The 19,318-nt window shown below is 39.9% G+C and overlaps 1 protein-coding gene across 2 annotated transcripts in view; it reads right to left on the reverse strand.

Annotated features, from left to right (window-relative positions):
* Col4a1 (Collagen type IV alpha 1) overlaps positions 1–19,318 on the reverse strand; it is a 1,206,096-nt gene that overhangs the window by 461,360 nt on the left and 725,418 nt on the right. For both annotated transcript variants that reach the window (XM_090374514.1, XM_090374509.1), the window contains exon 22: positions 14,249–14,426. In XM_090374514.1, coding sequence (XP_090230640.1) covers positions 14,249–14,426 — 178 coding nt within the window. The remainder of the gene's footprint in view (positions 1–14,248; positions 14,427–19,318) is intronic.

Genomic DNA, 19,318 nt, shown 5'->3' on the forward strand with positions numbered 1-19,318 from the left:
CGCCTTGAGTACTGCATACAGGTCTGGAGGCCTCATTTTAGGAAGGATGTAGATTTACTTGAGCGTGTACAGAGAAGGGCAACAAGATTGGCGAGGGGAATGAAGGGATCCTCTTATCAAGAGAGGGGCTTAAGTTCTGCAAATTGCAGTGGCTGGAGACTAGGCACCTGCGCAGTGATCTGATTGAGGTGTATAAGGCCTTGAATGGGTTCAGCACGCTGAATTCTGATGGCATCCTTCCACTTGTTCAGATTACGAACCTAAGGGGGCATAAATTCAAATTAAGAAAGGACAGATGTAGAATAGATGTGCGGAAATTTGCCTTTAGCCAACGGGTGGTTAATTGCTGGAACAAACTTCCATCTGTCGTTGTGGAAGTGGATAGGTTGAATAAATTTAAGGAGGAACTGGACAGGCATTTGGAGGGAATGGTGTGATTTTTTTTTTTTAGCTGATGCTGCATAAGCTCATACACTTGCTTTCTTGCATCACATGCCACTACTACTACTACTACTACTACTATAGCCAAATCTGAATGAACAGAAAATTAGCAAAGCTGCATCATTTTAAGTTATATCTCATAATGTGAATACCTTCACTCGTGAAGGTATTCACAATATGAGTCTGGGTGGTGGTATCCACCTGAGATTAAGTAACATTAGTCTTCTCCTTGGGTGAAGGGTTACTTATTCGAAGTAGAGCAATATCATGGCAACTCGTTGTGAAGGTATTCATAATATTCTGTTCATTCAGAGGTGGCTATGTATTATTGATGCTTTCGAACTATACTTATGCATAGTCTAAACGTAACATCATAAATTAATACATATAAGTTGACAAGGGATAAGAAAGTCATATAATGTAACTCGTAGATAATATTCAATACCAAAATACATATATATATATAGTGTTATAAATTGGGATATTGTTTAGGGTTATTTATATTTTGTATTGAAATTTTATTGAACTTAAATAGAAATCATGACTCAGACCAGATCAGCAAAGCAAAAGGCCCAAACTAGTGGAAGTACTGTGGCTCAGGGTACAACTGAGGGGGGGCAGTTGTCCTCTGAATCATAGTCTATTGAAATGCACTGCTTGTTTGATGTTTGTGGAGCAATCAGGAATGGGACATGATATTGCCAAGGGGAATGTCTTTGTGTGTGCACGATGTAAGGAGTGTGCGAGGAAGTCAGGCATCAACTCTACATTGTTATGGGCTTATCCGAGAGCTTGAAGGATAGGGTGGATGCCCTCGAAGGCTTTAAATTGAAGGGCCCATCAAGCCCTCAGCTGCCCTCATCAATGCCAGAGCTTGCACTTGAACATCATGCAACACAGCAGCAACCCCCATGGCGGAATGTGCTGGTCTCAAAGGAACTAGTTGTTGTAGGTGACTCTATTGTTGGAGAAACGGGGAACATATTGTGCAAACAGGATAGAGTTAACAGCACCAGGGTATGTCTGCCAGGGGCAAAGATTGATGATGTTGTAGGGCAGATATCATCCTTTAAGGGCACAAAGGGTGATATTGTTGCACACGTTGGCACTAATGATATTAAGAGTTGGGGATCGGCAGAATTACTTAACATGTACAAGACAATGCTGAAAAAAAGCCGTGAGTTAGGGTTGAATTTGAAAGTGTCTGAAATTTTGCCCAGACACGAAAGGAGGGAGTATATGATAAGAGCCATGTCAATCAATTCAGCCCTGGAGAGATTGTGCAAGGCTCAAGGGGTAGAATTTTTCTCATCCTGGTCTGTGCTTGTTAAAAGGGGAGACTGCTTCTACAGGGATGGAATACACTTAAATAGAAAGGGTGCAAGGATATTTGATGATGCTATCGAGGCAAAGTTAGGTGAATCGGAAAACTGCTAGCATGGGGGATTACACAGACTAATAGATTAACAGTAGCCGGTGGCAGAGGTAAAAGTGATTCTTGCACTATTTCTGTTGAAATGCAACTGAGCAGCAGTCTGGAAAGCAAGGCAATGGGAATTTATAGGACAGCTGGGAGTCATAGTGGAACAATTAAATACATGGGTTGTGTTAGGGAAACTAAGAGTAGAAACAGGTCCATGTATACTTGCATGTACACTAATGCTAGGAGTATAGTGAATAAATTCGATGAGCTTGAAGTGCTAATCAAGATGTCAAAAGCAGATATTATTGGGAAATCAGAATCCTGGGGTCACACAGACATAAGCAGTGGAATTTGGGAAGTACAATGTGTAAGAAATGATACACAGGACAGGAAGGGAGGATGGGTTATGCTGTCAGTTAAGAAATACATAAAATCTAAGGAAGTGCATCCAATTGATGTGGGTGGACAATGCAATGTTGAGTCTGTTTGGTGTGACATAGCATTAGCATTAGCATTAGTAGAGGCATATGATGCAAGAAAGCAAGCTTATTCAGCATCAGCCAAAAAAAAAAAAAAAAAAAACCCTCTCCCATTTCACCCCTCCGTTCGGTCGAAATACCTGTCCAGTTGAGCTTTAAATTTGTTTAGGCTATCAACTTCAACAACAAGTGATGGAAGTCAGTTCCACCAACCAACCACCCGCTGGCCAAAGGCAAATTTCCGCACATCTATCCGACATCCGTCCTTCCTCAATTTGAATTTATGCCCTCTGAGGTGATTATTCTGAGAAAGATGAAGAATCCCATTGGCATTGAGCATGCTCAAACCATTCAAAGCCTTATACACCTCTATCAGATCACCTCGCCGGTGCCTAGTCTCCAGACTCTGTAATTTGCAAAACTTAAGCCTTTCTTCGTAAGAGCAACCCTTTGTTCCATTTACTAATCTTGTTGCCATTCTCTGTACCCGTTCCAGCAGCTCTACATCCTTCTTGAAATGAGGCCTCCAGACCTGTATACAGTACTCAAGATGTGGCCTAACCATTGCCTTATACAAGGGAATAATCACCTCCTTATCCCTGCTAGAAAAATTCCTGTATATCATTGACAAGACACCATGAGCTACTCTTGCAGCTCGTCTGCACTGCTCAGAGAACTTCATATCTGCCTGCACAATTACCCCCAGGTCCTTTTCATTCTCCACCACTGTCAGTGTAGTACCGCAGAGTTGATACATTGCTCTGGGGTTACTGTTACCCATATGTAGTACTTTACATTTGTCAATGTTAAACTTCATTTGCCACCTCTCAGCCTATCTGTTCAACCTTTCCAGATCCTGTTGCAGCAGCATAGCGTCAGTAGTGTCCTTAACGACCCTGCCAACCTTTGTATCATCTGCAAACTTAGACATTAAACTTGATATCCCATCATCAATATCATTCATAAACACCGAAAACAACAATGGACTCAACACTGAACCTTGAGGAACTCCACTAATAACATTAGTCCACGTTGAGCAGTGTCCATTGATTACCACTCTCTGTCTTCTGCCACTCAACCATCCCCTTATCCATAGCAGCAATTTGCCTCCAATGCCACACTGCTCCAATTTGTGCAGCAGTCTTCCATGTGCAACAGTATCAAAAGCCTTTCTGAGATCCAAATATATAATATCAAAGTTATTCCCTGCATCCAGTTCTTTTGTGACTACATCATAGTATCCAATCAAATTGGTCAGGCAAGACCTGCCCTTAACAAAACCATGCTGCGTCTGAGCTATAACTGAATTCTTGTCTAGATGATCCTGCAGTGCTTCTTTAACCAGTGCCTCCATTAATTTACCTGGAACAGAAGTTAAACTAACAGGTCTATAATTACTTGTGTCAGCCTTTGATCCTCCTTTGTGAATTGGGGTTACATTTGCACATCTCCAGTCTATGGGTACCTCCCCTGAGTCCAAAGAAGTTCTCATAATTATGGCTAGGGGTTTGCATACTTCCTTTGCTGCCTCCTTTAATATAACTGGATAGATCCCATCCACCCCAGGTGCCTTTTTTATGTTTATCCTCAACAATCTCTCCTCCACTTTCCTCTCGGTTATTACAAAATCATCCAGCTCACTGCCAATGTTTACTTTACCTACATCATTCTCCTTCCTGAATAACTCCTCATGCGTGAATGTAGATGCAAAATACTCGTTTAGATTGTTAGCCACCTGAGCAGGATCCTCAACTGTTGAACCATCAATATCCAGTGGACCAATCTGATTCATCCCTTTCCTTCTCGAGTTCAAGTATGTAAAGAACTCCTTTCTGTTTTTCTTTGCATCCTTTGCCAAGGATTTTTCGTAGTCTGCCTTTGCCTGCCTAATCTCCTTTGTGACTTGGTTACAGACCAACTTATATCTATCATAGGCTTCCATGTCACCCATTAATTTGTATGTATCCCATGCATTTTTCTTCTCTGCCACATGTCTCATTAGTCCATCTGACAACCATTTAGGCCTAAACCTTGAACAATATTTCTTAGTTGGTATGTAAAGCCTGGTAGCCACCAAGATTAGTTCCTTGAATGCTTCCCATTTTGAGTTTGCTGTTGGTAACATCATCAGTTGGTCCCACTGTATAGAATTTAAATACTGTCTCAGACCATCATAGTCGCCTTTACGAAAACAAAAGCCCTTCCCTTTACCTCTGATGGTAGTTACCTCCTTGAGTAAATCCCACTTCAACACACTGTGATCACTGCCACCTAGTGGTTCATTTATCTGCAGGTTCTTAATGCAAGAAGAATCACTACTGATAATCAGATCAAGAGTATTGCTCCCTCTTGTTGCCTCACGAACATGCTGATGTAGAAAACAATCATCCAATAAATCCACAAAAGCCTTGCTAGTGTGCGAGTGACCAACCCACAAATTCCAGTCAATATCTGGGAAATTAAAATCCCCCATTATAAGACTCTCTGATTTACTGGCCCACTCTATTTCCCTGTACAATATATTATTATACTCATCAGAGTCATTAGACCTATAGCACACTCCTACTCTCAATTTTGATTTCCCTATGCTTATGTCACACCAAACTGACTTGACACTGCCCTGTCCATCGATGTCAACTGGCTTCACTTCCTTTGACTTTATGTGTTTCTTAATTAATATCATAACCCCTCCTCCCCTCCTGTCCTGTCTATCCTTTCTATATACATTGTATTCCCCAAATTCCAGTTCCGCATTACTTATATCTGTGTGACACCACGTCTCTGATATCCCAACAATATCTGCCTTTGATGTTTTGAGCAATACCTCAAATTCATCAAATTTATTTACCAAACTCCTAACATTGGTGTACACGCAGGTATACATGCACCTGTTTCTATTCTTAGCTACCCTAACACAACCCATGTGTTTACTTGTAACGCAATGACTACCAGCAGTCTCTGAAATATCCTGCATCTTGTTTTTCAGACTTCTGCTCATTTGAATAGAAGCAGTGCAAGAATCACTTCCACCTCTGCCAGTGGCTACTGTTAATCTATTAGTCCTTGTATCCCCCCCAACTAGCAGTTTTCCGACCCACCTAACACTGCCTCGACAGCATCAGCAAAAATTCTTGCACCCTTTCTATTTAAGTGTATCCCATCCCTGTAGAAGCAATCTCTCCTGTTAACAAGTACAGTCCAGGCTGAAAAAAATTCTACCCCTTGAGCCTTGCACAATCCCTCCAGGGCTGAATTGATCGACAAGGCTCTCATCATATACTCCCTCCTATCGTGTCTGGGCAGAATTGCAGACACTTTCAAGTTCAACCCTAATTCACGGCTTTTTTTCAACAGTGACCTGTACTTGCTAAGTAATTCCGCCGGTCTCCTACTCTTAATATCATTAGTGCCAACGTGTACAACTATATCACCCTTTGTGCCCTTAAAAGATGATATCCGCTCTACAACGTCATCAACCTTTGCCCCTGGCAGACATACCCTGGTCCTATTCCACCTATCCTTTTTACAAAGTATGTTCCCCGTTTCCCTGACAATAGAGTCACCAATAACTACTAGTTCCTGTGGGACCAGCGCATTCTGCCTAGGGGGCTGCCCCTGTGTTGCCTGATGACCAAGTGCAAGCTCTGGCGTTGATGTGGGCAGCTGAGAGCTTGATGGGCCCCTCAATTTATTTCCTTCGAGGGCATCCACCCTGTCCTTCAAGGTCTCATAAAGGCCCATAACAACGCTGAGTTGTCGCCTGATTTCCTTGCACTCCTTACATCGTGCACACACAAAGACATCCCCCTTGGCAGTATCATGTCCCGTACCAGACTGCTCCGCAAACATCAAGCAAACAGTGCATTTTAATAGACTGTGATTCAGAGGGCAACTGCCCCCCTCAGTTCTCCCCTGAACCACAGCACTCCCATTAGCTTGAGCCTTTTGCTTTGCTGCTCTGGTCAGAGTCATGATTCCAATTTAATTCAATAAAATTTAAAACAAAAATTAAATCCTTAAGTTATATCCCAAAACAGTTATGTTATATATATATATATATATATATATATATTTTTTTTTTTTTTTTTCCGGTATCTAGTGTTCCCTTTATACAACTTCCGTATCACGTGTACCACTATAGTTATGTATTAATTATTTGTTACGATTAAGTCGTTATATATATTTATAGAGTTAAAAATACAATTTAATTGACAATAAAGTTTATCAAGATTAATAGATTTACTGATTAATTGACAATATTATATTATGCAGTATACTACACTAAGCTTATGCTATCGTGTAAAAATGGCGGGAATTCACGAACGGTATTTCTACGGACTCGTAAGTATTGATTAGCTTCGAAATCTCGCTATCTCAATTTAGACTAAACTAAGGATCCTGCCTAGGTCTATAATCTACTTATAGAAGATAATTTGATATAACAATTGGTTAATAAATCGACTAAATTTGGTTAAAAGACCTCTAGTTCAATTTGTGACACGTGGATTTGATACCGTTACCGATACTAAGTAATATCTACAAAATCTCTGTCTAAGTTAAACTTTAAACTAAGTATCGTAACTAGGAATATAAAGCTACTCTAGAAAATAAGTTAATATGACAATTTAAACTAATAAAGCAGAAAATAAATCAGGAAAAACTTCTCTGTTTGAAGAGCTTTAAGGAGCAATGGCTGCACAGGCTAACCTCGCACCCAGACTCGCACCCATAGCACTGGAAAAGGAAAAATGAGAGTAGGTGTGTGTTATAGGCCTAAGGAATCTGATGAGTATAATGAGCAATTGTGCAGAGAAATAGAGTGGGCCAGTAAATTAGAGTGTTTTTTTAATGGGGGATTTTAATTTCTCGGATATTGACTGGAATTTGTGGGTTGATCACTCACACGCTAGCAAGGCTTTTGTGGATTTATTGGATGATTGTTTTCTACGGCAGCATGTTCGGGAGGCAATTAGAGGGAGTAATATTTTTCTGCAGATTCTTGATGCATGAAGAATCACTACTGATCTGATTATCAATAGTGATTCTTCATGCATCAAGAATCTGCAGATAAAGGAACCACAAGGTGGCAGTGAACCCAGTGCGCTGAAGCGGGATTTACTCAAAGAAGTAACTACCATCAAAGGTAAAGGGAAGGGTTTTGCTTTCGTAAAGGTGGCTACGGCAGTCTGAGACAGTATTTAAATTTTATACGGTGGGACCAACTGATGATGTTACCAACAGCAAAATCAAAATGAAGGAAGTATTCAAAGAATTAATCTTGGAAGCTACTAGGCTTTTCATACCAAAAAAGAAATATTGTTCACGATTAAGGCCTAAATGGATGTTAGATGAACTAATTAGACATGTGAGAGAGAAGAAAAATGCATAGGATACATATAAATTAACTTGTGACACAGAAGCCTCTGATAACTAAGTTACAAAGGAGGTTAGGCAGGCGAAAGCAGATTACAAAAAATCTTTGGCAAAGGATGCAAAGAAAAACAGCAAAGAGTTCTTTACTTATGTAAACTTTAGAAGGAAGAGGATGAATCACATTGGTCCACTTCATATCGATGGTTCAACTGTTGATTATCCTACTCAGGTAGCTAACAAACTAAATGAATATTATTCATCTACATTCACACATGAGGAGTTACTCAGGGAGGGGAATGCCAGAAGTGTATTCAACTCTGGCATTAAACTAGATAACCTTGTAATAACTGAGAGTAAAGTGGAGGATAAATTGTTGCAGATAAACATAAGAAAGGCACCTGGGGTGGATGGAATCTATCCAGTCATATTAAAGGAGGCGGAAAAGGAAGTAACCAAACCCTTAGCCATAATTATGAGAGATTCCCTGGACTCAGGGGAGGTATCCATGAACTGGAGATGTGCAAATATGACCGCAATCCACAAAGGAGGATCGAAGGGAGACGCAGGTAATTACAGACCTGTTAGTTTAACTTCTGTTCCAGGGAAATTAATGGAGGCACTGGCTAAAGAAGCATTGCAGGATCATCTAGACAAGACTTCAGTTATAGCTCGGACACAGCATGGGTTTGTTAAGGGGAAGTCTTGTCTAACAAATTTGACTGGATACTCTGATATAGTCACAAAGGAACTGGATGCAAAGAATAACTTTGATATCATATATTTGGATCTTAGAAAGGCCTTTGATGCTGTTGCACATGGAAGACTGCTGCACAAATTGGAGCAATGTGGCGATGGAGGCAAATTGCTGCTACGGATAAAGGGATGGTTGAGTCGGAGAAGACAGAGAGTGGTAATCAATGGACACTGCTCTTCGTGGACTAATGTTATTAGTGGAGTCCCTCGGGGTTCAGTGTTGGGTCCATTGTTGTTTTCTGTATTTATAAATGATATTAATGATGGTATATCAGGATTAGTGTCCAAGTTTTCAGACGATACTAAGATTGGCAGGGCTATTAATGACAGTACACTGCTGCAACAGGATCTAGAAAAGTTGAGCAGATGGGCTGAGAGGTGGAAAATGAAGTTTAACATTGGTAAAAGTAAAGTATTACATATGGGAAGCAATAATCCCAGAGTAATGTAACAACTGTGTGGTACCACACTGACAGTGGTAGAGAATGAAAAGGACTTGGGGGAAATTGTGCAGACAGATATGAAGTTTTCTGAGTGCAGATGGTCTGCAAGAGTTGCTCATGGTGTCTTGTCAATGATATACAGGAATTTTTCTAGCAGGGATAAGGAGGTGATTATCCCCTTGTATAAGGCAATGGTCAGGCCACACCTTGATTACTGTATACAGGTCTGGAGGCCTCATTTTAAGAAGGATGTAGAGCTGTTGGAATGAGTACAGAGAAGGGCAACAAGATTAGTGAATGGATCAAAGGGTTGCTCTGACGAAGAAAGGCGAAAGGCTTAAATTTTGCAAATTACGGTGTCTGGAGACTAGGCATCTGCGAGGTGATCTGATTGAGGTGTATAAAGCCTTGAATGAATTGAGCATGCTGAATGCGGATAGGATTCTTCCTCTTGCTCAGAATAATCGCCTGAGAGGGCATAAATTCAAATTGAAGAAAGACGGTTGTAGGATAGATGGGTGGAAGTTTGCCTTTAGTCAGCGGGTAGTTGATTGCTGGAACAAGCTTCCATCTGTCATTGTAGAAGTTGAAAACTTAAAATAGATTCAAGGTGGAACTTGACAAACATTTGGAGCGAGTGGATGGATGAAATAAGGGTGTTTTTTTTTTTTTTTTTTTTTTTGGCTAATGCTATATAAGCTTGCTTTATTGCAAGCTTATATAGCATCAGCTTTTGTTTTAGGTTATAGTATATGACCGCTATATCTATTTGAATTCTTTGTCTTGCTATATCTATTTGAATTTTTTGTAATGGCCTGAGGCTTCCTTGCACCATATGGCTAATGATAATAATAATAATAATAAATAAATAAAAATTATTTATTAATAAAGTGAATATATTGCCAATCCACATATGGTATGCCTCTATCGGTGTGTTATGTTTATGTGCAGGGAGAAAGCAGTAGTTTAATAAGTCCTGATATAGCTGTTTTTTGAAGGTCGTTAGATTTATTTTATGTCTACTACAACTCTCTTTGAGCATTATACCAGATAGCAGAATTACCTACCAGTATTAAAATCCTTACAGAGCTGGATATCATCATTCTTCTCTTCCTTGGAGATTCCCTTCTACTTCTCACTCTTGTTCTCTCTTTCTTTCTTTCTCTCTGTTATTATCCTTACTCACACAACTGACCTTAAATACATGATATACACACTCCCAGGCATTTGTTCAGGGTCTTAACTATAGGAACAGGATTTGCAACCTCGGACCACCTGAGCCCATCTATTTACCCCTACTTCATTCATCTTTCTGCTTTACTTGTCCCTACTTCTTGTGTCCTCTGAGCCATTAGTTTTACAAATGCAATAAAAGTGGGATGCTATCATCTTCCTTTACCCAATCAATTTTTCACCTTAACAAAGTTTAGCTGTGTTTCACTGCTACTTTGTAAGCTATTATAACACTCAACTATCCTGGGCAGTTTGTGCACCGTGTATTTAATAGTGTTCTTCATCACTATATCATTTTGATTTATACATCCAGCTAGTTAACAGACACTATGCGATTCAATATATATATATTTTTTTTTTTTCAGCATTTTCTAATGCTAGTGAACCTATACATAAATATACAGGCTCAATGCCATTTTCAGTCTTACAAGATAACAGCAAGTTCCATTCTTCTTAACTATTCCTACATTTCTATGTCATTATTTCAGTTTTTTTTTTTTTTAATTCTCTTCTTGCTGCTGTAAGGTCATCCATGATCTCTGTATGCCCTACTAATAATTATAATTTCATTTATTGGCATAATTTATTAGGTCTTATTCTCACCGCAAATTTTGTATTTAAAGTTTTGTTATTAACACATGTTCTATAGCAGAGCATGTTGGAAACAGAAGCAAGAACATTGCCGTCTTTCAAATAATTTCGGTGGATGACCTCAGACGAAGACATTGAAATTGGGAAAAATACTGCAATGTAGTCTTATTTTGGCAACTATTTGTCGCATTTTCTTATTGTATCATATTTAGTCTCTTCATTTCTTATCCATTTATTCGAGTTCACTACTCTTGTATAGCGTAGATTCAATAGCATAAAACACAAAAGCTTCTTCACACTTTCTTCATACCAATATATATATATATATATACATTATGGCTAGGTAGGGTACGTTTGCTTAAGCAGTGTCCCTGGTCCAGAATCAATTAACTATAATTGCTCTCCACCACCCTGTACTCTTACTTATTTTCTTAATTCCATTATATACATGTATATATATATATATACAGGGTGTCTCAAAAATATTGGTACAAACATTTAGGAGAGGTAGGTAACATCTAAAGGAATGTGAATCGCATAGGAACCCATAACCGGAAACGTCACCGTAAGTCGGTAGATGGTGCGGTAGTCACCGCATGAAGAGCATGCATCGATATACGAACTGTGAGCTGGCAGACATGCACCTAGTGTATGGATTAGCAGAGGGCAATGGACGAGCCGCTCAACAAATTTATGGAGAACGCTTCCCAGACAGACATGTACCAGACCACCGTTTGTTTGCGTGTGTGCATCAAAATTTGTGTGATTATGGGTCATTTAGAGGTAACAGGAGTAGTGCGGGCAGACCACGTTCGAAGCGAATTCCCGCCATGAAAGAAAGTGTGTTGAATGCCGTCCAGAATAATCCTACTACCAGCACATGTGCCATTGCCTCTGCCTTAGGAGTATCTCGTTGCAGTGTACAGCATGTCTGGCACGACGATTCCTTACACCCCTTTCATCTCCAAAGGGTTGAGTTACTGCTCCCCCAAGATCATCCTGCACATGTGGCTTTTGTGCAGTGGTTTCTCCAAGAAATTGTTCAAGACTTGAATTTTCCAGCCTATGTTTTGTTCACGGATGAGGCTTATTTCACTCGGGACGGCTTATTCAATCACACACTCCTTATTCCTGGGAGTGTGTGATTGAATCACACACTCCCAGTGTGTGATTCAATCACACACAATGCTCATGTGTGGGCTCACGACAACCCACACGATGTGTGCCCCCATGCGGCACAACATCGCTTTGCAATAAATGTGTGGGCAGGTATGGTCGGTGACTGCTTAGCCCATACCTGTTACCATCCCGCATGAACTCTGCTAAATATCGGATCTTTCTTGAACAAGTTCTACCAGGGTTACTTGACGATGTTCCAGCAAATGTGAGACGCAACATTTGGTTTCAACATGATGGGATGCCTGCCCATTATGGAAGGTCCATTCGTGACCATTTGAATGGGCATTTTGGGCGTCGGTGGATTGGCCTTGGTGGACCCGTTGCCTGGCTCCCACGCTCACCTGATTTATCGAGCCTTGATTTCTTTCTGTGGGGGGCCCTCAAATCTATTGTGTGTGAATTGGCTGTGGAGAAGGAAATGGATCTCGTGGCGAGACTCGTCTGTGCTACTGCTACTGTCAAAGAAACAGCAGGTGTGTTCGACCGTGTCCGCCAATCCATGCTGCGTCAGTGTCACGCATGCTTCGCGTCTCATGGTGGAACCTTCGAGCATCTGTTGTAACATCATGAAATGCATCCATCTTGTACTCCATTGTTAATATTACTTCAAATAAATGTTTGCCACTAATTACTGTCTTGTGTCATTTCTGTTTCTTGTGCCTCTGCTACTACTTTCCCGTGACGTTTCTGTTTATGCGTTCCTATGCGATTCACTTTCCTTTAGATGTTACCTACCTCCCCTAAATGTTTGTACCAATATTTTTGAGACACCCAGTATATATGGACTAGGGACACTGCATTTAGCAGAACGAACACAAATACTATCTGGCACCTCCGTAGCCAGGTGGGAAGGAGCAGCAGTGCGTAGCACACGCTTCTTGATTAGACCGGGGTTCGAGCCCGTCACCACCAAATACGGAGGATGCGGAAAGGTCATTCAGGGAATGACCACCGCATATCCCAGAGCAATATGGCCTTAGTTGCTAATGCTCCTAAAAACCAAATAACAACAACAACAACAACAACAAATACTATAATGAATATATAAAGTTAAATGAAAAGAATGGGGAAGAGTACAGAATGTAAACAAAATTTGCAACTGGATCTAAGGGAAACATGAAAAAATAAGAAAGTACATATTGCTGTATAACTTGTAACTTCAATGCCATCTTCAGGGGTTAACCATTGAAATAATGGGAAGGACAGCAATATGTGGGCTTCTGTTTCTAACATAAATATATGCTCGGTATATCGTGAAAGTGGTATGGAAATTTGAAATTGTGGTTAAGGAGATTAAGTCTAAAGTTCTGATAATGCAGGAAAAGGTGACCACACAGTTCATGGAAATAACAATAAAAAAAGTGTTGTGTGTCAAATTAAGCAGACTAAGAATTACCAAGATAATACTGTCTCCCTTAAGAGTTCTCTAATAATATGTCACCTTCATGCTCCAAAAGGTCACAGTTCAACAGACAACCTATCTGAGATAACCAGAACTTATTAATCCACAAAGGACAAATAAATTACTTCTGAAGGCAAGGTTACTTTAAGTATGTAATGAACTGGATACTCTAGAAAGTTAATCACCCACCCACCCACCCACCCACACACACACACACTTTCAGAGAGAGAGAATCAATACATAGTAACATAAATATCAAGCTGATCTTTTAAGTTTATGTTGTTTTAAAAATCTTCAATAATCTCCTTACCAACCCTCTTTTTTTATTAAATATTCAGGAATTGCATTCTTCAAATTCATCAAACTTGCTCTTAGGAGTTTTGAGAGAGAAATTTCATTACATATGGTAACAATTTGCCATATTTCATGAAATATATTTATCATACTTGATTTGAGTTGATTTGAGAGAATTTGCAAAATTTAATAAAATCTAATTTTAATTGTGAATTCGTTCTACGCATGATGAAACTTTAGTCTCATAAGAACTCCAAAGAGCACCTTCAATATTTTTTGAAAAATGCAAACTCTTACATATTTCACCCTCAAGGTGACATTCAGAACATGTCACCTTGAGGGTTAACATGTCACACTACATATTTCATAGTTACTTTCAATATAGAAACAATAGTTATAACTGTTTGAGAATCTAACCAACTTATTGGTAGCAATGCAAAATGTGATCAAAAATAAAATTACTGCTCTCCGAAAACCTGAAACGCCAGGTTTAGCACTTTGCCATTTGCACCATATTTCATAATCTTTGCATTGGCACACAAGCAAACATAAGAATCCATTTACCCAAACTACAAACAAAAATAAAAATGAATAAAAAAACAAAATACAAAAATTATAAAACTGTCATTTGAATTACCGGGCTCCCCTTTTTGTCCCTTGTCACCAGTCTGACCAAATCCGCCAGGGGTTCCAGAATCTCCTTTTATTCCAGGTAATCCAGGTCTGCCAATCCCAGGCTCACCTTTAGCCCCAACAGGACCAACAGGTCCTACAGGGCCAGCTCGGCCAGGTACACCAGGAAACCCAGGTGAACCCTAATATGGCATAATATAAAAAAAATAAGAATTTGCACAATTCATTTACTGTTAATTATTTCACTTTGTAATAACTTCTATTATGAGAGAGAGAGAGAGAGAGAGAAATAAAAAATATATATAAAATAAACACAATAAAATTAAATTATCAACATTTATATACATGGTTGTTAAAATTAAAGTATCCCTATGTGGAGGACTCTGGAGTGAGTTCTAAGTCTCGTACTAAAGAGAAATTTGGATAACAGGTACAATAAAGAATGTGCTCACCATTTATTGGAAAATAAAAAATTAGTTACAAAATTTTTCACTATATGGCACTGTGGCAATACAGATCACTTGAACAGTGCTACAGTTGTTCAATGCGGCCTCAATTTTGGTCAACAACATTCGAAGAACAGCATTTTCTATAGCAGAACGTAACATGTCAACTGGAATAGCCAGCAGCACATGATGTTTAATGCTGTCCTTCAGATCTGCCAGAGTTTCACATCCTTCCCGATACACCTGGTTCTTCAAAAAACCCCACAACCAGAAGTCACATGGGGTGAGGTCCGGTAATCGGGTGGCCAAGATATCTGGAAACAACAGCCGATGACTCAATCATCTGTAAAGTGTTGCCTTAGCAATCTTTGGACACAATGGTCGATGTGGGGTGGCGCATCATCTTGCATGAATATGGTATCCTGAAGGCTCCCACATTGCTGCAGCTCTGGTATTGTGAAATTTGCCAATATTTCATAATATTTCTCTCCAGTGATGGAACAGGTGCAGGGTCCAGTCAGTGTTACTGGACCCTGCACAAAAAAGATATATGGCAGTAAATCCACACCACACTATCACTTTTGGAGAATGTAATGGGACCTCTTGGATAACTCGAAAGTTTTCTGTTGCCCAAACGTGACACTTGTGCGTATTCACTTTTCCATTTAAGCGAAACTGTGCTTCATCACTCCAAAGGATGTTCCATGGCCAAGTGATATCCACTGTCATTCGCACCAGAAACTGAAGTGCGTATGTGAAACAAATATCTGCATCACAATGCTTTAGCTGCTGTAGCATGTGCATCTTGTAAGGATAGTACCACAACATCTGTTGCATTACTAGCCTTACAGTGGAATATGGCATGTCCACTTCATGAGTAACGTGAAGAGAAAAAATCTAAATATCTTTTTTTTTCTTTTCTTTTTTTTTTATGTTAACCCCAAACATGAGAGGTATTAGAACCTATAGTACTTAGTACTGTGCTTGAGTTGGAGGTTGAGAAGACGAAAGAAGATATTTGTTGACATTGGACTTGAACTTCTGTAGATTGTAATTTTCAGGAAATACGTATGAAGGAAGGTTGTTCCAGAAAACGGCAGTTGAATGTATAAATGAGGAAGATGAAAAGTTGGTTCTGTGGGTTTCAAGTTGGAGAGTAAATAATTGTTGGCTGGTGGCAAGACGTTTTCGGACTGTTTTGAAAGAGAAAGCGGGAATTATAGAAGCCAATTCGGAAGAACAGTGCCCATGGAAGTATCAGTAGAAAAGGCATGCAGCAGAAACAGTGATTCTATGAGAAAGGGAGTGGAGAAATTCTGTTAGAGATGAATCATTAATTAACCTAACTGCCCTCTTCTGAATGGAATCAAGAAGCCTGAGAGAGGTTTTGGGGGCCCCACCCCAGATGTGGGAACAATATTCCATGGCAGGGCGGATTTGCGATTTATACAGAGTGAGAAGCTGTTTGGAAGAAAAGTAACGCCGAGGGCGAAAGAGAAAACCAATTTTATTAGATGCAGAAGAAGCAATATTTGTAATGTGCTTGTGCCAAGAGAGATTAGAAGTCAGGGTAATCCTCAAAAGAGATATATCATTTTGCCTAGAAATCGGAGTGTCACTAAAGATAAGCATAGGAGCAGAAGAATCCTTTTTGCGAGATATAAGACAAGACTGAGTTTTAGAAGGGTTGAAATCAACTAAGTTTTCTTTGCCCCACTGGAGAATTACCTGAAGATCGGCATGTAAGGAATTGGCAGCAGATTTTCGAGAAGTTGAAGCTGATTGAGCAGGGCAAGGTTTCTCAAAATGGAAAGTGGAATGCAATGTGCTATCATCGGCAAAAACTATGGATAGGATTTCCAGTCAATGGAAGAAGGTCATTGATATACAAGAGGAAAAGAGTGGGGGAAAGAACTGAAACTTGGGGGACACTGGCATTAGTGGAGAAGTTAGAAGACAGAGAGCCATCTACCATCACCCTCAGTGAGCGATCAGAGAGAAAACTGGATAACCAATTACTAAAAACAGTTGGCAAACCATAAGATGGAAGCTTGTTTAGAAAACCTTTATGCCAAACATGATCAAAAGCCTTTGAGATGTCAAGAGCAACTACTTGTGCTTCACTGAACCTTTCCATTGAATTAGTGCATAAATGGGTAACATAAGCCAGAATATCACCAGTGGATCGACACTGAAGGAATCCATACTGGCGATCTTTGATCAGACGGAAAGTTTCTAGGTAGTTTAAGAGTTGGCAGTTAATTGATTTCTCCATTACTTTAGAAGGTAGAGTAGAAGTAATTGCAATAGGACGATAACTGGATGGCAGGGATTTGTTACCCTTTTTAGGAACTGGCTGGATATGAGCAAATTTCCACACAGAAGGAAAAACACCTTTGGAATAAGAAAGTGAAAAAAGCGGCAAAGAATAGGAGTAAGTTCAGGAGCACAGGTTTTGGGAACAAGTGGAGAAATACCATCAGGACCTGGAGCTTTCTTAGCATCAAGATTCATCAAAATCCTTCTGATATCCTTTTGACGGACGACCACAGGAGGCATTGAATGGAGCGTGTTAGGAATGGTGCGAGGCGTTTAACCAAGATCATTAATGCATGAGCTGGAAGAAAAATGGGATGCTAGCAGGTCAGCTTTATCCTTGGCTGAAGTGACAACAGAAACATCTGGTTTGGACAGAGGAGGAAGCAGAGATGGGCAAAAGATGCGGCCAATAGCTTTGGCAATAGACCAGAATGCTCAGCTACCGAGGACAAGAAGCAAGTTTTCTACTCTTAGCCTGTTTAAACTCTACTTTGGACTGATTAATAACTGCTTTACAATTGTTGCGAGCTTTGGAAGTAGGAAGTAGAATTGTAGGAAGACAGAAAATGAAACTGAAGAATTAGAAACAAGCCAATTATGATATGCAACATTCTTCTGTCGGACAGCCTTAGCTCATTTATTGGAAAACCAAGGTTCAGATAAAGGACGAGATTTTAAAGTAGAGTGTGGGTTAAAGGATTCCATTCCTGCAAGAATAATTTCAATAACACGATCTGAGCAAACGTTGACATCAGAAGTTTTGAAACAGTAATCCGACCAAGGAAAAGAAGTCTGGCAGGTCATCCCATTTTGCATTCTTGTAATGCCAAACAACACGAGGTTGGGAATAGCCATGAGATAAAGGATCCAATGGAGAAGAGACAATCACCAAGTTGTGATCTGAAGTGCCTAAAGGACCTCTCACTTCGACCGTGTACTTAGAAGAGTTGTTTGTGAGAAAAGATCAAGCGTATTGGCTGTATGATTAGGATTGCCCGGTATTATTGTAGGTAAATGAACAATCTGTGCTAGGTCATTAGTAATTGCAAAAGCCTCAGCATCTTGACCTGCTGGGTCGGTGTGACTAGGAAACGGAAGCCAGCTGGAGTTGTGAACATTAAAATCACCAAGGAAAATTACCTCACTGTTAAGAAAGTTGGACTGAAGAAGGTCAAGTTGCAAAGAGAGAAGTCAAAGAGCTCCAAGTGATTAGTGGAGTTGGGAGAACGGTAGAGACAACAGATGAATTTGACACAATGAGGTAGAGAGATTTTAAGCCACAGAAGATCAAAGAGAGGCGATTGCAAATTGCCAAGTCTCTGACAGGGAATATCACTAATGACCTTGCATAAATTGTTCATTTACCTATAAGAATACTGGACAATCCTAACCATACAGCCAATATGTTTGATCTTTTTCTCACAAACAACCCTTCTAAGTATATGGTCGAAGTGAGTGGTCCTTCAGGCTCCTCAGATCACAACTTGGTGATTGTCTCTTCTCCAATGGAGTCTTTATCTCATTACTATTCCCAACCTCGTATTGTTTGGCATTACAAGAATGCAAAATGGGATGACCTGCGAAATTTCTTTTCCTTGGTCGGATTACTGTTTCAAAACTACTGATGTCAACGTTTGCTCAGATCGTGTCAGTGAAATTATTCTTGTAGGAATGGAATCCTTTATTCCACACTCCACATTAAATTCTCTCCCTTTATCTAAACCATGATTTTCCAATAAATGTGCTAAGGCTGTTCAAGAGAAGAACGTTGCATATCATAACTGGCTTGTTTCCAATTCTTTGGTTTCATTTTCTGCCTACACCAAAGCTCGCAACAATTGTAAAGCAGTTATTAATCAGTCCAAACTAACTTTTGAACAGGCTAAGAGTAGAAAACTATCTTCTTGCCCTAATGGTAGCCGAGCATTCTGGTCTCTTGCCAAAGCTATTGACAACGTTTACCCATCTCAGCTCCCACCTCTGTCAAAACCAGATGGTTCTGTTGTCACTTCAGCCAAGGATAAAGTGGACCTGCTAGCATTCCATTTTTCTTCCAACTCATATATTAATGATCTTGGTAAAACACCTCCCTCCATTCCCAACACACTCCATTCAATGCCTCCTGTGGTCTTCCATCAACAGGATATCAGAAGGATTTTGACAAATCTTGATGCTAAGAAAGCTGCAAGTCCTGAAGGTATTTCTCCACTTGTTCCCAAAACCTGTGCTCCTGAACTTACTCCTATTCTTTGCCGCTTTTTTCACTTTCTTATTCCAAAGGTGTTTTTCCTTCTGCTTGGAAATTTGCT

This window comes from Mastigoproctus giganteus, chromosome 1, assembly GCF_048544385.1.
Source record: "Mastigoproctus giganteus isolate SK-2022 chromosome 1, ASM4854438v1, whole genome shotgun sequence".
Lineage (NCBI taxonomy): Eukaryota > Metazoa > Arthropoda > Arachnida > Uropygi > Thelyphonidae > Mastigoproctus > Mastigoproctus giganteus.